Source organism: Drosophila willistoni (assembly GCF_018902025.1).
Source record: "Drosophila willistoni isolate 14030-0811.24 chromosome 2R unlocalized genomic scaffold, UCI_dwil_1.1 Seg167, whole genome shotgun sequence".
In the NCBI taxonomy this organism is placed as follows: Eukaryota; Metazoa; Arthropoda; class Insecta; order Diptera; family Drosophilidae; genus Drosophila; species Drosophila willistoni.
This window is the reverse complement of record NW_025814050.1, coordinates 1,899,537-1,925,039: the sequence shown is the minus strand read 5'-3', so window position 1 is coordinate 1,925,039 and position 25,503 is coordinate 1,899,537. Positions and strand designations below refer to the sequence as shown.

The 25,503-nt window shown below is 35.9% G+C and overlaps 1 protein-coding gene across 1 annotated transcript in view; it reads right to left on the bottom strand.

Moving 5' to 3' along the window:
* Window positions 1-1,482: 1,482 nt before the first annotated feature.
* LOC6644066 overlaps window positions 1,483-25,503 on the bottom strand; it is a 59,406-nt gene continuing 35,385 nt past the window's right edge. Inside the window, exons 3-13 of the mRNA XM_023176754.2 lie at window positions 21,098-21,139; window positions 20,700-20,905; window positions 20,316-20,381; window positions 20,205-20,244; window positions 19,938-20,093; window positions 19,729-19,857; window positions 16,672-16,809; window positions 13,120-13,284; window positions 12,638-12,697; window positions 11,071-11,157; window positions 1,483-2,692 (exon numbers count right to left, since the gene is read on the bottom strand). Coding sequence (XP_023032522.1) covers window positions 2,064-2,692; window positions 11,071-11,157; window positions 12,638-12,697; window positions 13,120-13,284; window positions 16,672-16,809; window positions 19,729-19,857; window positions 19,938-20,093; window positions 20,205-20,244; window positions 20,316-20,381; window positions 20,700-20,905; window positions 21,098-21,139 — 1,718 coding nt within the window. The 3' untranslated portion in view covers window positions 1,483-2,063. The remainder of the gene's footprint in view (window positions 2,693-11,070; window positions 11,158-12,637; window positions 12,698-13,119; window positions 13,285-16,671; window positions 16,810-19,728; window positions 19,858-19,937; window positions 20,094-20,204; window positions 20,245-20,315; window positions 20,382-20,699; window positions 20,906-21,097; window positions 21,140-25,503) is intronic.

The window sequence follows — 25,503 nt, the reverse complement described above, 5'->3', positions numbered from 1 at the left end:
TATAAGTTTATACAAAAAGTTAAATGATTTTGTTGTTTCATAATATTTACAGCATGAAAAGGTGACATGTTTATTTAATAAAAGACCGTTTATGTTTGTTGTTGTTGTAGTTGTTATTGTTGTATTTACATCGTTTAATAGAAAATTAGAATTTAATCTGCTTGTTTTTTTTGTTTTTGTCTTTTTTGTGTTTTAATTTGTAGACAGAAACTGTTGCTCATAGTTGAGCCAATTAAATGCGATTGAACTCAAATAAATTGTGCAATAACAATATAATTTGTATGTTAAACAATAATTAAACAATCAAATATCTCGCTTTCCTTTGTGCTTACCATCAACCGTATTACTAACTAATGTCAGTGACTAAATTTAACACTAATTGCTATATCTTTTTGGTTTTTGGTTATTCTCTCTGTTTATTTGCTAAATTTACTATGTAAATTCGCTATGTATGTGTGTTTGTTTGTATGTATGAATACTTGTATCTAAATGCAAATTTGATTAACAGTTTTTGTTGTTGTCTTTTGTGAACTATAATTAATTTATTTCCATTTAATTAGGCATATGTATCTATGACTATGACAAACATACATATGTCCCCATTATCATCATCATCCTCGTCATATTGTGGATACTTGGCTAGTTTATCTTTCAGATATTGTTTTTTTTCCTTTTTACTGGCATGCATATGTAATTCATCAAATTCATGTACATGAAAAACATTTTTATATTCGTACCATATACACTCAATATCCTATAAGCATATTTATTGATTTCCAAATTAATTGTACAATGAGCAAGCACACATCCACTTTAAACTTGAGTTGGAAACTTTTTTCAATCAATCAGCAATTGGCAATTTGGCATTTAGCAGTTGGCATTGAAATGGGACTCTGTTTAAGTATACCTACATATGTATATCCATATGTAAACTATCGAGTTCTGAAAAGAATTAATTAAACCCTTACGGTTCGAATTGACAAAATTGAAAATGCAAATTCAAAAAGATGGAAAATAGTATGGAATGGTAAATGTTTGGAAATCGTGTTACTACCAAATTTGATTTAATATCAGAATGCTCTCTACTTGAAAAATCAAAACAAAAGAAGTTACAACGCGACCGACAACCAATTTCATGACGAAAGTCCAATTGTTCAATTATAGGACTGTAGAAGACCTTCTCCAGTTAGAATGCCTATAAATGGGAATAAAATGTCACTAAAAGGTTTTAAATAGACAATACTCTCAAATGAATCAACAGCAACGAAACTACACGAATATAAAAGGAGAGCCTTGAAGCATATTAAAGGATTTATCTTGAAACTGTTTCTAATTTCTGACTGATCATCTGGAAAATGTCATAACTTCAACATATTTAGCAAAAGTAAAGGGTTTCGCATTTGGAATAAACTAGTTCTAAGAGTAGATTATTAGAGCCACCATATAATATTCGGTGGCTTTAGCTTTTTATAGTCTACGAGATCTTGGTGTTTGTCGAAACCAACGGACGTGGTGAGAGATATTTTAATGATCAATAATATATAAATATTTTAAGGGGTCGGAAACACTTCATTTTGCCTGTTGGGGGAAATTAGTAGCCATTATGGGTGCATGATGTAAAAATATTATAATAGGAATTTTGATTGATTTGATTTTTAAGCGTTACTTTTGCATTGCTCCCACTTTTTCAAACGTAGATATCATCTGAAAAAGTTTATAAAATGTAGAAAATCGATTAATTTGATTTAATTTGTAACCCATTCCAATGCCAGATGTTTGCCAGTCTCCATTCATTTTGCTGTTGAATTCCTAAAGAGCCAACATTACTTTCATTTTACTCTCTAACATAAACACACATTTCTATCTCTCTAAGAACTCTGTGTATGTATAGAACTTACTATATCCTGTGCCGGCCCTCACGCTTGCGTTTTTCCACAGTCTCCGTCTTTACTTTACTTTTACTTTGCCTTGGTTTGATTTCGTTTTCCATCGAGTCGTAGCTGTTGTTGTTGCTGCTGCTGCTGCTGTTGTGCCCTAAATGAGTTTTTTGCAATTATTTGATTTCATCTTGAAAACTGTTGAAGGCAATGCCTACTGGCTGGGTCCCAAAATGTTAACATTAAATGTTGCCTATGCGCCGTGCTAATAGAAAATGTGATTTGGCCGGCGATAAAATGCAGCAGCAACAGCAACAGCAACAAAACGCCAGCTAATATTACTATGCAAATGAGTGTGGGCCATTGCCATTGGCATTTGGAATGCGTTGATGCGACGACAATGGGACAGCAACACCATGGCCATCGTGTGTGCGGCATGTGAAATATGGGCAATTGGTGCCACGCCCATAGGTCGCTCTGTTCATGGGCAACATTGCCTATTGAGAGTGCTGCTGCCTGCTCCGGTAAATATGCCTGGTTTTTCATATTACTCATACGCCACCGCTGCGGACTCGACTCTGCCTCCACCACTGAAGCTGCCACTGAAGCTGGAGCTGGAGCTGATGCCGATGCTGTCGCTGGCAAATAACTCGATAAACGTTTGAAAATCCCAAATGATTGCGTTTTAATGCCGCGCATTATTTTACCAAGTAGATTATGCTGCGCCAGTGAGCCAGCAGAATTGTGAAATGCTCCGGGCGGATTACGCACGGGCGTTTGATTGTTATCGCCATTGTTGCCGCCAGCATGGTTGCCTGCAAAACATACAATCAGAAAAAGAGTGGGAGAGAGTGAGAAAAAGAAGCAGAGTGAGAGAGAGAGTGAGAGAATGAGGGAGTGCGTATATGAGAGAAAGAGATAGACTATCTGTAGTAATCAGTTTTTTGGTTAGTCGGGTTTATATTTTCATTTATTTTCGTGCGTTCTGCACAAAACCAAAATGCCATCGGATACATCATCATGAGAGGAGGCGGGAAAAATGATGAGGCGGAGAATAGTACGAGGGGAGCATAAAAGAAAATTGCTCTGAAAAGTATGCTGTGCATTTAATAGTTCGTTCTTGGTGTGTGTGTGTGTATGTGTGTGTATGTATAAGGCTAGTGTGTGTATTTTCCTTGTTAATTTATTGATTTTGCTATTGTGGTTATTCGTTTTGGGCCATTGACATTTGGCTATGGTTAAGGATTATCGAGAAGTCAGTGGTTAGTTAGAGTCAGAGAAAAGTCATTAGCCAGGGTTGAATTTAGCGAACGGTTTCTAAGCCAGTTTGTTAGTTTCCGTGCAAACTATAAAAAAAGAAGTAAAGCCCAACAAATATAAGTATTTCCTTTGGACTTATTGTAGCTATTCTCGTCCATCGTCTTGGCCAACTTCTCAATTGTTAGCGTCTGTTTGCCTCACGCTACATTCTGTGCATGTTGTCGTTCTTTTTTACTCCTTCTTTTTTGCATTGTCATGCACTGGGTGTCCTTAGAACGTCCCACAATTGTAAGAACATTTGAACAGCGATTACTTGACAATATTTCACCGCACAACGTCGAGTCAATGTCCCTTCGCTCCCATGCTCCATTCTGTCTCTGGCTGATTGAGTGCCTTGCCTGGACTTGTTGTGGCATAAAATATATATATGTACTTACAAACATATATATATATATATATACTGGCAACTTGCTGCAGGAGCACATGTGGCTCTTGCTGTTATTTTTGTGGGACTTTTATGCACGTCATTGAACGCACTTTGTTGACCGCATGTCAATGTTTGATATATACGATATAGTTAAAATATCTGCTTACATATATGATATGTTATAGTGGTTGTGTATGCGGAAAAAATGCAATTTACATTTAAACTAAATAAGTAAAGGGTTAAAGTTCTAATCTAATAATTATTAAACAAAAAAACTATTATCCAGTGATGTCATTTTGCGTCCTTAGATTTTCAAAAGCTTTCACACCACTGTAACACTTTTGGGTGTTTGCCCCTAGTTTGGGGTAGAGCTATTAAATATATTTTATCTGCTTTTAATCTTTTGGCATTTGACTTTTCATCAGGCAACGCTCATAAATAACAACAAAGTGGGCTTTAAGGGAGCGCAATGCGTTGATTTTACTGTTGGGTTTGTTGGGGGAATTGATTGTTTTTCCCCTTGCTGTGTGGGGGTTTCCCCAAGTTTATTCCGAATCTGTCTGGCCAGTTAGATGACTGTTTACTATAGACAAAGTCATAAATATAAAGTGATAGATGCTTTTCAAACGAGGTCATTTGTGGGTAGTTAAATAAACGGAAAAACCTACAGGTCGTATGGCATTGGCTCAATGGAGAATTTGTAAGAGTCTGGAACTAGATATAGAGTAAGGTAGCTGAATTAGAACACTTTTATTTCCTTTTTGAATCTATTTATATAAAGTCAGTCGGCTCGTACATGGTGCTCGCAATTCGATTCATATTAAAGAACGCATTTTCAGATTCAGAAAGTCGACTACTTTACATAAAGTTTGAGCAACTACGAGTATATAAAGAGTCCATCCTTGATACCTTTCTCCGGAATGTTTGCTTTACTCCGCCTATGAAACGTCGGTGTGGAAATTCACATAGTCATTTCTATTTGATTGATGTCAAAGGCATAAACGTTACGCATCAGTAAACCAAAAAATCAACAAAGATAAGGATAAGGACAGATTTAAAGGGAGCGAACGAGAAAGAGAGAGACACGGGGATAAACATGGAGAGGAAAAGTCCCATTTGTTTGCCAATATGCCCGCATATTTACGCTTCATTGAGAGCATATTGAAGAGGTGTCAGAGCGACGCGACGGCTATGACATTCAGACAATTTTTGATGGCATATTTCATTTGATGTCAAGCAATAAATATTTCCCTTTTGGCTCTTTTGTTATTTCGGGTTTTCTTTGTTTTCGGTTTGTCGGCCTTTTCGGCTTTTTCGCTCCTGTTTTTCTTTTTTATTTTTTTTATTCTTGATTTTAATATTTTATTTATAAGCTGCGACCGTTGAGAAATCAACGTCAAAACTGCCAATCGACAATCAATCAAAATGCATTCGAAATTGTTGGTTTGAGTTTTGTTGAGTTGTTAGGTTTTCACTTTTTTAAATGGAAATGGCTTTCCTTTGTTTTGTGAATACGAAAAATGTTTCCCCCAATTTTTCCATTTTTTTTTTTTTTCGAGCAAAGCGCAAAATCGATATTTCTTTAAAATCTTTATTTGCTTTAATAAAAAGGTCCTCTTAATAATTGAAGTGCAAATTAAATCGGTCGTAGAATTTAGAATATAATTGGGCTCATAATTTCAGATTTTGTGTTTTTCTTGCAAAATGTGTTTCCTAATCGAAGAGTTATCGATATATCTGGAATATGTATTCATATTTGGTACTCATTAAATTCACAATCCTTTCCATTATTCCGGATTGAAGTATCTTTCAAATAACTTCTGGATTCGAGTTAGAATGTAACATATGTACATATATACGGGTATATGTACATATGTATAAGTCTTTACCTGTGTTTATAACAACTTTTATTTTCCGGAGGGGATGGTGGAATATTTCAAGCTTCAAATGCTTAGGCCCCTCTACTTTGTACTATGTCTTATTTTTCGAAACAATTCTATTTTATAAAAGATTTATTTATATCCTTTCTTGGGTATATTTGTATATAGGAGTATAAAAAATTGAATGTTGGAGAACTTCTTTTGACGCATGTTGTTTTAATCTTGAAAAAATTAAATGACATAGTCATAAATGTTAAAAAAAAAAAACTATTCGACTTTCTTGAGACACACGTTCGTCTCCAAATTTGTTCCACCTTCAGAACTGAATTGGCGCGTCATTCTGTACCATATCGGATGTCTATATATACTTGCCTATAAATTTATTTCGCTGCTCGGTTTCCCATGAATTTCATTTCCACTTGCATATTTCTTTAGTTTTCATTTTTATTTTTTAAGTAGTTTTTTCTTCGTTATTCGTTTTTCTTTTGCATCTTCATTGAAATTCAGGACTTTGCCTGGCTTCTCTAACTTGAAACTTCAAACTCCAAATGTTGAATCAATAAAGTCAATGGCCCCCAACCTAGCCAGCTCCTTGAGCTGCTCCTGGCCGCCCAACTTTTCCCCAACAATGAACAAGTATTTTATCTGTTTTTCGTCTCCTCCGTCTCCCTCACACTCTCTCTGTGTCTCTTGTCCCTTCTTAATCCCCCCTTATTTCTTGCTCACTCACTCCACTACATTTCCGTTCATTTTCTCTTCATTTTAAGGCACTTGCAATGCACGACTGCTTTCAGAGCTCCATCGCCTCCCCCTCATTGAGTCTCCACCACGTTTATTCTGTTGTACAACCCCCCTTTAGCGCCTACCCCCTTGATTCATTGAACATTTTTTGGCTCCAGTTCATTAGTGCAGTCGGTTGAACGGCATTTTACGGACGCGTGCCTTAAATAATTGCATTTTAAATGCAATAAAAACGAAAACCAACAAAAAATGCATAAAAAAGGGAGATAAATGCATATTTTTGTTTTCGGTGTTTGCTGGCCTTGTAATTCAATAAGGATTAAATGTCGACAACAGCAACAACAATGCGATTGGCTAATTTGTTTGTGTTTTGGCAACTAATTTACCGCAAAATCCGGTATAACATTTAGCCGCCAAAATTTGACAGTCAATAAAAATGTCCGCCAACCACACCCACACTGATCCGCACATGCCCCACCTAACATCTGTCGAATGTCAGTGTCAATCACTTTGTTGTTGTTGCTGTTGTTCCTCATGTTGCCATTGTTGCATTTTGTCATTTGATGGCATTTTTATTGCTGGCAAATTTATTTGACTGACGCTGGGAAGAAGAGTTAGGAGAAGAGCAAAAGGAAAAAGCGAAAATGTTGCAGGGGAATGGTATGTAGAAGGGATCAACACAGTCCCACACACACACACACACACAAACACAACAACACACACATGGTAAAGAAGCCACAAACATGACAAACGCTTCGGTTCAAATATCTAACATGAATTCGAATTGAAATTGCAATAAAATAAAATAAAATACAAATAAATTTGTTAGATATTTTTACGTATTTTTCTTCTATTCCTCCTTGTTATGGTCTGGCATTTCGTGGGTTTTTTGCCCAACGGTTTGTGGTTTGATGTTCGAATTTGTTATGGCACTTTGATATGGAAAATGCAGGCTATTGTTAAATTCATTTGCTTTGAGCAAATTTTCATTAATACAGAAAATTTAGGGACTTAAACGATTCTAGCCGAATATTATTATACCCTTGCAAAAAGGGTATATTAATTTTGGTCAGAAGTGTGCAACGCATAGAAGGAAGCATCTCCGACCATATAAAGTATATATATTCTTGATCAGCATGACGAGACGAGTTCATATAGCCATGTCCGTCCGTCCGCCCGTCTGTCCGTCCGTCTGGATCAACGCAAACTCCTCCTAGACCGTTAGAGCTACAGAGTTCAAATTTTGCATGTAGGCTTGTATATACTGCAGGCGTTGTATATCTCGGATTCAGCCGGATCGGATCACTATATCATATAGCTCCCATACAAATGACAAAGTCACGAACAGTGACTTTGCTTAATAACTTCGTTATTTTCTGAGCTATTCTCGTGAAATTTAATATTGGTGAGTTAATTACACATATAAACGACTATGCCAAATTTGATCAAGATCGGGTGACTATATCATATAGCTCCCATAGGAACAATCGGTCGAAAACAGTGACTTTTGTCAATAACTTCGTTACTTTTAACGCGATTGCTCTCAAATTAAATATTTGTTAGTTTAATATATATGTGTATGACTGTACCGAATTCGATAAAGATCGGGTTACTATATCATATAGCTCCCATAGGAACGATCGGTGGAAAACAGTGACTTTGATCAATATCGTCGTTTTTTCCTATGCTAAGATTGTATGCCGTTCTTTCGGAAACAGCTTTTTTAGATAAAACGTTTTTCCACTTTGATGGCTATAGGTAGGGAAAAAGTTATCAAAAAAGTTGCAAGGGTATACAAACTTTGACGCGGTTGAAGTTAGCCCCGGCCCTCTGGTTTTATTTCATTTGGAGACTAAAGGCAGAACCAGAGAGCATTTTATTTGAAGTAAAGAAACACTTTCTTATTAATCTTATTGTACTCCTTATCCCTGTTGCAATCGAAATTCTTTTTATTCAAGTTCGACGTTAAATAGAATGTGCTTAAAGACTAATGCAGAAGAAAAATTTTGAACAACGTTTTGAGTATCTGCTTAGCAATATTAGAGTAATTTTGATGAACAAGTCAACTGGCTCACTTTTTAGTGAGTGAACAAGTTCATTACTCAATGACTTACTGACTTAGTTGATTCACTTGTTCACTCTGTACTAACTTTCCCTGATCACTTTTTATACTGTTGAGAATGGGCTGTATGAACGATAATCGAAAGTTAGTAACGATCAAAGCTACTTAACATAGTCACTTTAATTATTATAAAATTACAAAATCACTTAATCAGATAAGATTTCAGCTTGCTTTAATTAAAACTATAGAAGTTGAATTTTTAGAAAAACAGACTAAAAAATCATTAGGTCCAGTGATAAGTGTATAGGGCCAGTTCATGTTTTTCTATGGATGTGATAACTCTCTGTTGTTCTAAAGTTTTCTTGTACACCTGGGTCTAGCCAGACGTTTTCCTTACATTTTCTACACAATTTCATTCATTTGTATGGCAATATAAGTATGCCAAATGCGGATTAATTTTTAAGCATTTTAAGTGTGAATTTTTAATAATTTTCTTTTCTCTTTAGTTTGTATATATATTTAAAAGAAACCTAAAACAAAAAATAAATAAAAATAATTTTATTAATTCTTTAATTTTAGCTAAGGGAGTTGGAGAAATGGACTGAAAGAGATGGACGATGTTATTTTCGTATTTATTTATAGTTTCTTGTTTTTAACAATACAAAATTTTAACTGAAAATATTGCGTTCATGGTGAAATTTAAATTACTTTTTTTGGTTTTACCCGAAAAAAAAATATAATAGTTAGTAAAACTATAAATCAACGTTTATGTAGACAATTTTTGGTTTCAAGATTTTCCGCAAAAGTAAAATGTTTTTATTTTTTAACATTTTAAGATATGCAAAAGTCAAGGAACTCAAAATGTACACCCATGAGGGTAAAATAAAAAGGTGAAGTTGCAATATAAGCCCATACAAAAGTATGAAAATGTATGGGTTTGGTCCGACCCCAGGAGTGTAAAGTACATTTTCAAATCGGGATTTTCGTCCTGTTTCAGAAACTTTTTGAAAAGGTTTTTTTTTAATCAAAAGAGAATTCAATTGTAGACCCAGGTGTTGAAAGGGTTAAAAAAGAATTTATTAAAATATATTGTTTTGAAATTTAAGTATTAAATCAATTAAAATTTGAGTCAGTTAGTCAATGATATGTTTGATCACTGAAAGGTTAGTTCATGGTTCATTTCTTTACCAAATTACAGCCTGAACAAAAGAGTTAATTTTAAAAATTTAAAAGTCTGAAATATTACCTACAATACAAAACTGTGCATTCAAAATATTGAAATAAAATGGGTCACAAAATAAGGCAGTTCCAGAATCTCTTAACTTTGGAAATATTTGTTAAACGTTTTGCTAAATTTTAATCGAGTTTTGATATTTCTCTTTAATGCTTTTAACTTGGAACTTTGAATTTCAAATTGGAATCTCATGCTAATATTTGCAACTATTAATGCTAATAAGCAAAGAAGAGCAAAGTATTTTAACATGCTTTGCTTGGAGTATTAAACAAAAATAGGTCCAAATTTTTTAAACAATTTTAATTAAGTCAACATTTTTACATTGACATCTGATCTTTTATTTACATTGAAACAACAGAATCCTATATCTTGGCTTTTTGTTTGCCACAGCACTTCGTTGGTTTAATCCGGACAAATGAGGTTCTACTGTAGCTACATATAAAGTCTAATCTCGACAACGAGAAATCATATCAGGTCAAAATCACGATTCTCGATCTTAGTTGAAGATAGTAATGTTCTGGTTAAAATTTATACATATATTACTAAGAGTGAGTATCTAGTTTACTAATACTAAAGATCTGATGTGTTAAGCCAATAAAAGGACACAATGTTTTTAATAATACATTGTATAATGTTACACCATTGCAAAAAGGTTTAAGTAATTAAAGCAACAATGACGAAATTTTACACGTAGATCTCGATGTCATGCCATTTGAACCTGATTCGACCCCTATATTATACACATCCCAAAGAGCCGATCGGCCAGAAAAATACAGTCATTGAAAGCTTATGACTTCTCGTGCGATTATTACCAATTCTGAAACATTTAATCGAAAGGATATTATATTTTCAGTGCTTCAATTTTCAGATCTGGCTCATTTCAGCTTCGAATACTTTCAATCATATATAGAAAAATCATTCTAAAAGATCAAATTTCAAGTTTAACACGACTTCGATCCCTATCTCCTGTCTCCTGTTTTCCTAAGCAAAATAACAAGTTTTAATACGATTTGTTTCTGTGATTGAAACTGTTTCCTCAGCTGAAATGTGATTTATTGGCTTCTTCTGTTTGTCTATTGTGCTTTCTGTGCTAAGGGCACTTCATGGATGCGATAGAAAAGCATCTGGATGGCCAACAACGGAAACGGAAAGCAGCTAGCTTCAAACTGCAAACGTCATTTTAGCCAAATGAGGGAAATTTAATTAATTTTGAACGTTTTTGGCCAAAAACACAAAAACGCTGCGAAATAGTCAGTATACACTCTGAAGCGACGACTCTGCCGACGACTTGGTACTTGAAATTTGTAAATATAAAATGGATGAAAGGAAAATGCAACACGAACAGATAGAGACAGACAAATGGTGTGAGCGAGGGAGAGAAAGAGAGAGAGAGAGTGGGAGAAGCGATGACGTTTGTGCAAATTATGATGATGAAAAAGTGCCCGGTGCAGGTTCCAGGTTCCAGACACTGGCCATAAAACGCCAACGATTGGAGAACTAAATGGTGAGACAAGGATGAGGTTTGCAGGGTAGTGAAGGGGTGACGGTGATGAGGGTGGAAGGGGCGAATGAAGACGCTGTGTACTTACCCTGGGCACCATCACGCCACTCCTCAACCCCATAATCGGGCAAAGCGTTAGCCGAGTCAAATTTATTTCTATGACGTCTCTTCCCATCTTTTTTTCGAGTTCGTTTTTTGTGTGTTTTCGGTTTTTTGTTTTAGTTGTTTGGCATTTTGTTTTTGTGGGTGTTTTTTTTTCAAGTTTAATTTTATGCAGCAAGCGTCAGTCAAGGAGATGTCGAGAGTTGAGAGTTTCGGGTGTTGGGGGAAGCCATGAATAATGGCGATTTGTTGTTGTTGTAGTTGTTGTTTTTGGAGTAGAGGACGGGCATAACATGAAAGAAATGTTTAAAAGGGAAGAAAAGGTTTTTGTTTTGAATTTTTTTTCGTTTTTGAAAAGAAAATAAAAGAACAGAGAACAAAACCATATGAAAATATTAACGGTAATTGTATGCTAAAGGTATTTTCTTTATTTAATGTTTTTTTATTTTTTTTTGCATTTATTTGCATTTAATAGCCATACAAAAACAAAAAAGAGGGGACAATACGGGGAAGGGGGGAAAAAAATAATATGAACACAGAAATTGCATGCAAGGCGAAAGCTTTGATAAAGCTAAGTGAAGGGGTGAGGATTGATGCGGAGTGAGGGGATTAGACTGTTTCTTCTTGATGGCGGATTCTATCCACTTTTATATAACACTTGGACATGAATTTGTATCTTTATAATTATTTTTGAATGGTCTTGATGGAATGGATTTAATACTAAGAATAAAATTGGTCGGAAGGGTAAGTTCAAGTGGACAATTTGATTTTGGCTGATTTGTAAACCGTTTGGGAAGATTAGAAAGTCGAAAACTAAAAATCACTTGCTTATTTCAAAATATTAAAGAAAACAGCAATTGATTCGATTTGCAGAAAAATTCATCGGTAACTGGATCTGTACAAATGTATAAAAAAAGTCCTCTTCTTACAAAACTCAGAATTGAGTCTTACTTTTCCAAAATCAACTTTGAGTATTAATTTCAAAAGTCAAAAATTAGAATACACCACTTTTAATATTAACAGATTTGACAGTTCAAAAACGAGTTTTTTAATGAATTTGATTAATGGTGAAAGCAATTTTATACTATTTCTTTAGGTTTTATTCAGCTTTTTGAAAAAACTATCTAAATGGAGCCTGACCACAACCTATGCGGATAATTGGAGTTCCAGTCCACTTTTTGTCAATTCAAATTAGTTAAATTATTCCTAATTAAATTTATTTTAAAATATATGTACATATATTTAAAAATGTAATGATAACTTTAGTGAAATGTTAAACAAAAAAAATATATTTTAAGTAATTTAAGCAAAATTTGTTCACGATTGAACATTAATGACTTTTTTCAGATGAATGAATTGATGAATAAATGTTTTAGAGCTGACTCGATTTTGTGCTTTGCAGTGCATTAAATAAAAATTCATTATTGCATAATGCAGAATTGTGTTTGACGTTCTCTATGTAGGCAAAGCTAATGTGGTTGAGTAATTGGATTTGAACGAACTAGATACTTTTCAATTAAATTTTGAACTATTTTACTTGTGTTTTGGCTTACCATAACTTCGATTTAACATGGCCATTTCTGATATAATCGCAGTCGTTGGAGTGGGCATTTCTGAAAGGTACAAGAAAATCCATTATAATGGAAGGAATTAGACCTCCTGACAGATTCAGTTTATTTGGTTTTTAATTTAAAACGAACTTTGTAGGATTTACTCATAGTTCAATTCTAATCATTTAAATGTTTAATATGTTAAATTGATATATGTGAAAAGTTTAACCATATGTAAAGTAATTATTTCGATCAAGTTGACGTAATTATGATTAAAATAATGAGCATGGGAAAATGAGACACGGCAAATTGGCTTCTTCTCGACATTTAACATGCAATAATTATAGCGAGAATGGTTTTTTATATATTCTTTTGCCTTCTGCTTATCTGTTTCAACATGTTGCACATTTGCGTTCGCCTGGTTAAATGAATTACAATGTAAAAAAAGCCAATAAATTGCAATGAATAAAAGAGGCGGCACTTACCATCCAGTTTGATGTTGCCATCGGTTTCGCCCAGCGAGTTTTTTGCCACACAGCGATAGGTGCCAAAATCGTTTGGGCCAACCGAGCGTATTTTTAACTTCATGTATTTTGTGTAACCGCTGACGGTTGATGTGGTCTCGTATTTATCGCCGGCCCGCGAAGTGTCTGCAATGAGATGCAATGAGAGAGAGAGAAAGAGAGAGAGAGAGACAGTTTAAATTATCGATGAGGCTTTAACAATTTGTTTGCCATAATTTACAATGACAACCATTCGGCTGGTGAGCAAGCCGTCTGACTTGACAACTTTCGCTATAGTAAGTAGCAGGAAAACAGGAGAAAAAAAAATCAAAAAATCAATTAATTAATGTCACCTGCAACGTTGCTACTGTGCAATGAACCAAAACACGCTTTCAATGGCGACTTCAACTAATTACGGGCCCCTCCCCCCTGGCGGGGCCACGGCTTTCCTTCCACTATGTATATATGTGTAATTAAAACTGCGGCAGGGAGAATTTCATCCGAGTCTACGGACGCTACGAACGCTAACTAAAACTTTTCTCATTAATCAGTGAAAATCTAAAAGAAAAACTTTTGTTCTGGCTTTAATTTCGTTTCGTTTCGTTTTTGTATTGCCTACGTTTTTCTTTTTATTTTTTTTTTTTTGTGTGTTGTGTTTGCTGGGTCGTAGGGCATTAAATATATAAACTTAATTTCACTTTGATTGTTTGGCGCATTGTAAGGCAATATCGCATGTTACTCATACGTCATGTTGTCCCTTATAGTTTGACAAATGTCTTTAGTTTTTCTTTCTTTCTGTTCCATCCAAAACGAAAGCCAAAGGGAAAAAAACACACACAAGAAACCAACAACTTGCCATATAACGTGCCAGGCTTCTTTTTATAGTCAGTCACCTATTGTGATACTTTTTGGTCTCCCCATCTATCCATCTACCTGGCACGCAAATATATAATTTTACTCATATAACCATCAGCCGAACGATTTGGGTCTGCAGGCAAAAGAACTTTATACTTTTAATACTCGGTCATATAAAAAGGAAACAAAAAAACAAAGGAAATTTCTCATTGGATCTTTGGACTTTTCTTTTTAGTATGGCACTGCCCCACCAAATGTGCATATACATACATAAGTACAGAGCTATGTGATCTATGTCAGGTGCTGGGAGCAGTTTAACGAGGGTAGGTCGAAAGATTTTCCATTGGAAACTCCAAGCCTATTGAACTCGGCGAAACTTTTCGCTTGAACACTCTAGAAACCTTCTAATGTCGGAGAGGTAATGTTTCCTTTCGATCTTAATGGATACGTTCTATTATTTGCACTACTACTAAAACATAATAATTTTAGAGCCATTCGCTTCCTGGAGTGTGTCACCTAGAGTAGTCTCTTCTATCTCCAACTCTATTTATGTGAAATGCGCTTAAAATTTATTACCCCAAAAAGTTTTGGTGTCTGTTGGCCATACATCACTATGGGGTCGCTTGCTATCTCGGTTCGTTGCGCATTTTTATTTGTCTTGTCTGCCAGAGCCGGCTGAGCTTTAGCCTTGTTGTCCTGTGCGTGTGTGCATATGAAATGTCATTTGGCTGTGGCCATAATTTGGCACACGTGAGTCGTGTGAGGGCCCCCCTACATATACTCCATATATTCCATTCTTATCGAACAAACAATATGCCATTTAAGCATAAAAAAGAAATGTCACTCCAACCGAAATGCTACTCTATATATAGTTTAAATGAGTCATGCCAGGAGTTATGTTTAGTTTTGGCCCAAATCCTCTTTAAGCGGGATGTTGCCCCAAATGATAGGCTATGCTTTTTCAGGCTCATTTAACATCCATTCGAATGAAGAGCGTTAAGGGGCGACACAGAAACACAGAGACAAATACACACTCAATGGTAATTATTTTCCGTTTCAATTTTGGTCGGAGATTATAGTCGGCATTTGCCGCCTGCCTGCCCGTCGCTCTGTGATTATGTTAAACTAATTTCCGCAACAAAATAATATATTTTGCCCATTTCGGTACATTTCGGCAATCCGATGTAGTCGCAGGGAATGCATATTTATTTTATTTTCACTTTGTCACAATTGTTAGTTATTATTTTTGATTATTTCGATTTTAGATAATATTCAATTTGCCTGTTCGCATTGGTGTTTTGCTTCGCTCTGAGGTTAATTAAAAACATTGTGTTGAAATGCACATGCCAATAGTTTTGCTGCTAACTCAATCAATTGCCAATTATTCCATTTCAAATATCAAATTTAATATGGCAGCATTCAAAGGGATAGCAACAAAGCCGCAAAATATGGTTTCATAATTCTTGTTCGAAAACGTTGTCTAAACGAGGGTGGGCAATAAAGTTAACGACCAATTGGCAACTAATTTAAATCGATAACATGGAATAAATTGTGATCTAACGAATTCCGAACAGTCTGCATACTGCATTTAGTGAAATGGATGAATCAACACCTCATGCTATCATATTAAGTAGAACTAGCTAAATTTTGACTTCAAACAATTGAAGCTTAACTTATTGAAGATATTTTCAGATCAATTTGAATTCATTACTCTGATTTCACATTCTGTTTGGTTAACGATTAAAGCAGACTTGGGGTTTACTTAAAAGAGAAAAGTTTCATAAACATTCAGATCGATTCATACTTATCCCTACAAAGTGACCTTTTGACCATCAAGCAGAGTGTAAAAACCTCATTCAATAAAGACGATTCACTTTAAAAGCTCGCAATCAATGTCAGAATGTCTCTGGGTATATTTACACGATTCCTTTCGTTTTTCATCTTTTTTCCTTTGCTTGGATTATTCTTTTTTGTTCAACTTTCCTGTCACACGCTGCGTACGAGTAACGAATTTCACAGCGACCAACTCGAATGTAAAACAATGACGGAGAAACAACAGCAAAAAAGTGCTTAATAAAAATTTCCGATGTCAATTTGAATAGCAGACTTGACGACACCCTATCTTAAAGTTAACACTTCGAACTATCATAAAATCATTGCTTAGTTCGTTTCATCTAACTTTGTAGCCAAATGTAACCTATTTTACAATGATTGTGTTTGAAATACTCCTTGTATAGTCAGAAATGCTGCATCCTTGCAAGGACTGAATATACTTTTAACACATTTCGTCGTCAGTACGAAACTCTGCCACATGCCACGCAATGAAACCGAGAGCAAGTGTGGTGCAGGTTACTTTTTTTATGTTCTGTAGTTTCTTTTTTGTTTTCCACTATTTTACATGACAATTTTCTGCCTGCTGCCGCGAGTAGCAACTCGGACTGCATGTTGATTACATTGTAAGCTCATTTACAAACGCTTTTCAGATAATAAACGCAACAGCGGCAATGCCATGGATTTCCATGTCCTCTGTGCTTGGGTCCTTTATTGCGTTTTCTTTTGTATCCTTCTCATATGGATGCCAACGCACGGTTTGACAATGACTGACACACAGGAAGCAAGTTTACAGAAACAGCTGCAAGTAATGTCCTGATTTATGGAAAAATGGAGTAAACATCTTACCCGATATAATCATATCTCCTCGCTCTGTGGTCCAATAGTTGATCGACTGGGGATAGGCCTCAGTGTGGCACTCCAAGATCACGTCCTGACCCAAATAGGCTCCTTCAAGTTGATTCGGTATGGAGAGCATCGGTGGAACTGTAAACAAGATAATTAATTTAACTGTTAGGATATAGGGAAAATAGATATTAAACTATCGTTTTTTACAAAATAAAATATATGTACTGAAATTAAAAATTATTGATCCGACTTTATTGGAATTCATAGCCCATTCTACTGTTCGCTTTTATTTACTAGCACAAACTTAAAGTTCTCATTGGAAACGAGTTTGTCATGTTTATTTACTGTCATTCGATGCGGCTGCATGGCATCTTCTCATATTCCATATTCAGTATCGAGAAATCCTTATTGTTTTCCCACTTACATCAAATTTTCAGGTACCTGTGGGAACCCATACACAAACACCCGACAACGACTTTTAGCCGATAATTTTTTGCATTGCATTTTACGTGAGTTTCCAAACTGTTTTTGGATTAAAATGCACTCAGTCATTAAAAGCGCGCCCAAAGCAAGTGATTGTGCCTTGAACATGGGCGGGGACATTATGGACATCGTGGGCTGGTGGATCTGGTGTGGACCCGAAGCTGCTGCTGCTATGCTGGGCTCTGGGCAGTGTGTGTGTAAATAGGTTTTGTTGCCATATGTGTGGCCGTATGTGTGTGTGTGTGTGTGTAACAACAACAAAAAGGAACGCATTTTCGCCACACACATGCACACACAATGAACACACACTGAACGGGGGCACAAAATAACACCTGCTGACAAACAAACAAACAAAACTGCCGCAAACAGAGTGAAATGAGTGCGCCACTAGCTAAATCAATGTTAGAGGTGATAAAAGTTAGATTCCATCACTAAACAGTGAAATAATCCGACTTCTATACACCTAGACCTCGCTTTGCGTTGGGGATACGTTCCAAAAAAACACGATGCAAAGTGAAACGACGCAAAGTGAATTAAGATTTTCTATAGGCAACCATGGAAAGATCAAAGATAGGTTCCCGGGCCATGAAAATACTTGATTTTCTAAAAAGAAAATCAAAATAACTTATTTAATTATTTTATCTTTATGAGTTTTTAGTAGCTTCGTTCACCAAAAATTTGTCCAAAGTTTGGTGAATAGCTTTTTTTTTTGTAAATTTAAATAAATTTCTTGTTTAGAGGTTAAAAACTGTTCTTCGAACATTTCTACTTAACCGTCCCCGAGTTTTGATAGCAAGACGCAATTATAAACAGAAGTAGGTAAGGTAGATGTCAATGTTCAAAAACGTAAAACTGCCAAAAATTCAAGGCCAATGTTGGTAAAAGTTGATATTGGCGTTGCCAGAATGGCTGATTTAGAAGAAAAAAAGTTAATCACTCGAACTCAAAACAACGCATCAACGAGAATATAACGACGCACGGTGAAAGTTAGTACTAATAAAGCAGCGACGCAACTTCGAAAAAACGCAAAACGAAACGACGCAAAGCGAGGTCTAGGTGTATACGAGATATATTGACTGTATTTCCTTTTATAGCACTAATAAGTGCTACCAATTGAATGATGTTTTTTTTGTACGATTATCAAAAGACATTTTATCACGTTGTCATCTCTAACTGCGTCCATTACTCTCTCACAGGTAAATTAATTTAACGTGACTGCAGCTTTTGGTCGATTTTCGGCCAAGTGCGTTGGTAACAGCAACCCGCCAACGCCCCACTCCGCCCCTTTCCCTCACCCAGAATGGGCCAGCCCCAACCTATTTCAGGTCCTTTCCCATCCATTTTGTATGCCAATGTTGAGGACGCATTGCGGTTATTGCCCCAAAAACTGCATTGGCAACAGTTTGCAAAGAGATGCAATGGAGAGATGGGAGGGTTGAGTAAAGAATCCTATCTGCCTACCAGTTATTTCCACCGGCTCCTGCCTCTCCTTGTTTTGTGTATTTTACGCATTAAACAACGCGCTGCTCCCCTCCCACCCTGCGCGTTAAACCCCCATTTCCTCGTATGCCTTTCGTTGGTTGGCTCGTTCGTCCTCTCAACAGACCATAAATATTACACAAGAGTTGATTCCAAAATGGATTTTACGTTATTTTTGGCACTTCCGTTTTTCAGGTTACCCAACGTTTTGTTAACATTTTTTAGTGAGTTTAAAACAAGAAGTCCTCATGCTTTTTATTGGCACTTTATTTTAAGTAATGCAAAATTCGGATAAGGCTAAACGGATTGTTATTACCAAGTTCCAGAGACGGTCATTGTCAGATGTCTTCGTTTCCTCTTAAATGGAACAACAATAAAAAGTGCAATGAATAATGGTGATTCTATTCTCTATATACAATATTTATTAACATAGCCCATCATGGAAGTCGAGTAACTCGATTTTATATAAGAAGATTTTCGAAATCAGCTTAAGGTTTTAGCAACTAACTCTATAAAGTTAATTTCAGATGTGTATGGAACATTTTTCTTAACTGAAAAATGAATAATGTCAACAGATCCCTGTTAGCCATGGTGAAGATTCAGTGACAAAGCAGACAAGGTTTATGTGCCATTTTAATCATTGACAAATTGATCGAATAAAATTAGTATAACGATAACAATTTTAAACAAGGTTCGAACAAAGTTGGTCTCCTTAATCTCCGAAGATTGGGTGTCCGTATGGACATTGGCATCTGTTTGACCGATTATGCCGGATTGCAAGGAAAACTTCAGACTCTGCAGAGGCTAAAGCCATTACATTTGGCATGGTTTTTAGAGAACTTTCTGGCACTGTTAAAACCAGTGAATTTGGAATTTTTGTTTCCAATTGATCATCAGAAAACGTTTTTAATTCCCAACAGAACTGACGATTGGAAAGTGTCTAGTATAAAGAATTAAATTTTTGACTGAATTCAGGGAACAGATTTCGCTTCTTTTGTCGTTTTGGGTACATTTTTATCTGCTATTGATCGGAAATTTGTTTAGCCTCTCAAAATTGTAATTTCCTAGCTTTATAGTAACACAATTTGCACTCACATTGCACACGCAGATGGACGCGTTTGCTAATCGACGGCGGGACACCATTGGAGGCCACACACAAATAGGCTGCCATGTGGAGACGACTCACTTTCGTTATGTGCAGCAGTTCGCCATCGACAACGTTCACTGCAAGAGAAGAAGGTCGAAACGAAACCAGATTAATCCCACCTCTCCGGCAGCTGCCTGGGAGCAGAGTGCCAGCTTACCGTGCTCCCCGCCAATTAGCATTTCCTCGCCGTCCTCGCGACGCCACATGACATAGGGTTCGGGGTAACCGCGTGCCTTGCACATCAGCGAGACATTTTGACCCTCGCGCACTACCATGTCATTGCTGGTCATGCCCTCGACAATCATGGGGGGCACTGGAAGAGGGAAACCGACCAGGGGGTAAGCAAAGTTCAATGAGTTAAGCGCCAGTTGCGTCTTGCAAGGGGTCAATTGGCATTGGCTTGTGGATAATGTCGAGTACTTACCCACCACCTGCAGGTAGCCCTTCCTGGACCGCATGGGATCCTGCGAAGAACATCATAATAAAATAAAGTAAAGTACTTTAAGAAATATTTGTTTGCAATTTATTTCATTACCGTATTCACTTGGCACATGTACCAACCGCGATCCGTTTCCTCAACCTCTTTGATATGCAAGTACCACTGGAAATATTGAAATATTCATTTCTCGAATTAACCACAATTTAAAGATCTATTATAAATACTTAAACTTGATTTAACTAATGCAAAAGTTGAAGGTAAAGTCATAAGGTAATAAATTGTTGAATAATTTCCAATATTGAAATTAAAATTATGGTTATTTCAAGCCATCAAAGTAATTGGATTGTATTAGAACCACTCATATGTACTTTTATAGAAATGTCCTTCAACAATTGCGGCTAAGTCTATGATTATTATCAGATTTTTGATGATTAAGTTTCAATTGCAAATAAAGAAAGTTGAAAGAAACTTTTGACTTACCGATCGATGATCATTATAGGTCAAACTTATCCGATTATTTTGCGATATAACATTGTGATGTATGGAGAGAATCGTCTGTGTGTCCACTCGCACCCAGGCCACCTTGTAACCCTTCAGGTTTTCCACCACGCACGCGAGTAGAGCATCCCGTCCAATGGAAACGGTTACATTGGCAATCGGTTCGGCGAAGCGTGGGAAATCAGCATCTATAAGAACAGAGCATGTGCTTTGAGAAGATTCAACTTGGTCTGAATGGTTTCCAGTGACTGTCGCCATACACAATCGTGCCTTTTGCTGCAGTGAATGTGCGATGACTTCAGTTGAAAGCACTCCGCTAAGGAAGCCCAGTGGGTGGGAAAGAGAGCAGAATAAAAGGCAAAAGTCACCATATTAATTACCTTCCTGTGCCGTCTGTTGCGTATCCAGGCGAGTGTGTTTTCCTGCAAAAAAAAGAAAGAGAGAAACAAATAGTTAGAGAAATTTAATTGGGAAAACATTTTCGCCTGGCCACTCGCAAATGTAATAAATAAAAATTAATTAGCGCCAAACTTGGACAAAAAGCATCGCCTGGCCATGTTTTGCTGATATGGCGAGTTTCCTGCTGTGCTTTTAGTTTTTGGTTCCATTTATGTTTCAATTTTACAGTTTTTTTATTTTTTCTGATTCATATGACAAAAGTTCAAGTTTAATTGTTTTTCCGTGAAAATTGGCAACGTTTGCAGTTTTCCACGTTGCACACAAAAACTTTTCGTTTTCCTTCTGACATTTGGCCAAAGTTTCAGCGAAAGGTGAAAGGTGTTGCATTCAGCATGAAAATTGGGGACAACATCGACAAAAATATTCAATAGTAAAAGTTTTCTGTGAAAGACTAAAGGTATTTGGTAAAGGATTTTGGACTAACATAGATTTAGGACACGCAAAAAATCGAAGCATTCAATGTTGGAGTTCTACAGAAATCCTAACATTTCAAGTTGTAACAACTGATTAATGAACTTGTAATTTGTTTGGCTCTTTGAATATGTCAAACCAACTGAAGCAGCAAATTAATTGTTAAATATTGACAAAATTGTATAGATTAGGTAATCACATTTCACTCCAACTATTCACTTCATAATTATTTAAGAATTTTCAATAATGAAAGACTAGAAACATTGAGATAATGATGATACTTATTTAATGCAGTCATGACCCATTGACCTAGATTTATAATGTTCAAATTTCTTAAAGTTATTTTTGTTTACCAATCCCTGCGGATTGCTATTTTGTTCGTAGATTTTAAATTTTGTAGAACATTGATGCACATGTGGTCTTATTGTTTATTTTTATCGAAAGAGTGTGCCTGTCTTTCTCTTTGTATATTATACGCTTTTAGTGTGGCCATTTGCGCGTTTCGTGGGAAGAATCAAGCGGGCTTTTTTAAAAAATTCTTAGTTTTTACTTTCTTTTGTACACATGAGATTTGATTACACAATGGCGGCAAAATTAAAAAAGTCGAATTTTTTTTAAAATTATTTTTAAATTATGTTATTTTAATTTTTTTAAATTATGATTTTATGCAATTTTTAAACAATATTAGTAAACAGTTCTAGTCTGTCAATATTGACCGTTTTTTAAGTGTCTGGTGATGTGTCCCAAAATTGAAAAGAGATAAAAAAGACATATTTTGCAATTAACAATTCTCAAGGTTATAAGCCTAGTAAAACTAATTGAAACCTCATCCTATAAATACTTAATTTAACACCAAAATGTACATATGTATGTATTTTTATTGGTCTTTCATCACTTTAAATTACGAAATATAAACTACAGTTGGCGATATTCAAACCTTTCCACCCCAGCGTTGCCTGTGAGCAACATCAGCAACAAAGTATATATGCTCATATTTGCTATATGCTATATATAATCATAAATGAATAATTAGGTGAGTTATTTTTAAAGTTTAATGTTGCTCACGAGCAACTTTCTGTAGCCCCCAAATCGGTGGGCGGTGGCAACTTAGCATTTTGACCTAAATTCTTCTAAAATTCATATAAAAAGATTAAGAGTGAAAAAAAAAGTTTCATTCCATAGGGTCGAAAGGGTTAAAAAAAAACTTTTCTGGTTTGCATTTAGGTAAAAATAGATTCCATGTGATGTTTTCTGTTTAGCAATTAACTAAACTCAACATACATTATTATTTCACTATGACGTTTAATATTGCATCAGCCAAAAAAAGTGTGACCATGTACCATAAATACAAAATCCTGAAATATTAAAATTCAGAATTCATCAGCCGTTCCTTAACAATAATATTAATAATATTCATTGCCTGTTAAGTACAAATATTTTTAAGAACATCTTTATATTTTTCTTTATTTCGGAAGCAGTGTAAACACTGATTACAGTAAGTATATGTAAGTAGTAAGTATACCTAACTCTATTTTACAAGTCGACATAATCTATCCAATTTCGATTTTGGTGAAAAATCTATCCCATTCGATGGAGAATTTAATGAAGTTCAATGTGTACAAAGAACTGTAAAAATATATTTTTCCCTAATATAATTAACAATTCAGCTCATTTAATGCAATTTTACAGAAAAGAGCGTTTTTTTCGGATCTGTACTATTACTATTAATGTCATTTCAAGAATTACTCAACTGAAGCCTCCCAGTCCATTTTTCGTAAGAGAAGAGCTATTAAGAGACTTCCAGAAGAAATTTCCGATTTGCATATCTATAAACCAAGCGAAATATTTTCAAATTGCGTATGGATTTTGTTACTTTTGTTACCTTTTGAAGCAGTTTTCTGTGTGTATGCACTTCCTGCTTAAACGCTTTTGGGGGTTCTGCCTCCCAAATGAGCGAGCAGTCGGCATTAATATTTACAACGTTTTTTGAAGTAAATCCATGCTTGTGCATTTGTCACAATCATTTATTAAAATGTTAAACACAGCCCTAAACGAAGCCACAGCACAGCCGTCACCTGGATCCTGTCATCGTCATCCACTCCAAGCGGGATTCGCCTCCGAGAGCTCTCGGAGCCGAGCACGTAGCATGATTCATGAATGGGGAGCCAGAATGTGGGGCAGGAGGCGTCGCCGGGGAGGAGTTTGCTGGCGTTGTGGGGGAACGATGGTGTCGAGGTGCTGCTACTGCTACCATATTTTATGTTTTCGCTCACTTTCTGACACATTTTCGCACATTCTTTTTATGGTATAAGTAAGTGTATTTTTTCATTCTTTGTTTTGGTGTTTTTCATATTTTGCTGCAGCTGCTGCAATTTTCGTGTCGTTCGCTATGAATAATGAGAGTTTTCTTTTTGCTTGCACATTGTTCATATTATTGCTGTCTCGATTTAATTAAAGTTCTTAATGAGTTTTCTATATCGCAGTTCAATCAATCAACTTGCTTAAAACACACCAACTAAGGAGAGAGGTCGGGAAGGGGAAAGATGGATGAAGAAAATGGTAAATTGAGCTGTTAAGTGCAAGCTGGCTTTGTCTTACAACAGATTACATTGTCGGAGACTCAGTCACTTTCAGGCAACTTGCCAATAAAGTTAAGCGAAAAAAAAAACAAAAAACCCAAACGAAAAAATAAAACTTGTTACACATTTGGAAAATCCATATGCGAATTTCTGTTCTGGTTCATTCGTTTACTCAAGTTGGGTGAATATATCTGCATTCGAAATTTGTTTTGCGGTCTCCTATATAAATATCTCAGCTTAAGCCCCACTCCGAAGCCAACTTCATCTTCAACTCCAACTGCGGCGATATCCTCCCCGTTTCTCGGTTTCTTATTTTCGGTTTGCCTTTGGCATTGACTCCCGCCTGTGTGCTTGTGTGTGTGCGGCGTGCTGTGAAAAATTTCATTGCATACTTTTGGGTTGCATCAGGATTTTTTCCTCCTCGTAAGAGGTAGTTGTTGGTTTGGTTTTCCTTTTTCTGTGTCGCTCCTTCTCTCTCTCTCTGTCTCTCTCTCTCTTTCTATCTCTCTCCGTCTCTCTTTGTAGAAAAATGTAAACAATTTGCATAAAGCATTTCATATGTTGCACTTGCATGTTTTTTTTATGGTTGCCTTGTAAATTATATTTATGTTTCCTTCTTACCGAGAATTTCGATTTGAGTAACTGAAAGAGATTTCACGTGGCTTTCCTATCGCACGACAATTTTCTTAGATACAAGTTAAGGCTAGATATAAGGCTTGCTTAAACTATCTATTAAAAGTCCCTCAAGAACTCCAATTTAAAAATCAAACTTTCAACTTATGTCAGAAGTAAAATCGTTTTTTGGAGCACTAATAGAAAATAGACAGTACACAGAAAACACTTTTGTTTAAAATTTTATTTTAAATCCAATAAAGAGGAGAATCTGTTCCCTTGTCTTTTTGTTTTCTTTCCACTATTTAATCATCAGAGGTGAAAATTAATAAAATTTTTCCAATTCACACTTGGAAATGTCTGTTTAAATAAGTGTACACAGTTTAATGCCCTTAACATCCACACACAATCGGATCTGTAGGTCTAACTGTCTGTCTGGTGTGTCTGTCTGACTGACTGAATGACTGGTTAGTTGGGAGTCCCACTCGACGGATGGTTCACTCGTCTCATTGCCAATAAACCAATGCCCACAAACTCTGAAGCCATTTAATTGCATAATGACCGAGAGCTGGCATTTAATCAGCTCGTTTGTCAACAAAGTGCATATATCAGCAGACGGCAGATGGATTGATAACTGACTGGGCGGAGAAGAAGCAGTCGGGCAAGGACAAGGACAAGACCGGGGGAGAAACACGGTGTAAGCAGTGCAGCTTGTCATCGCTAAA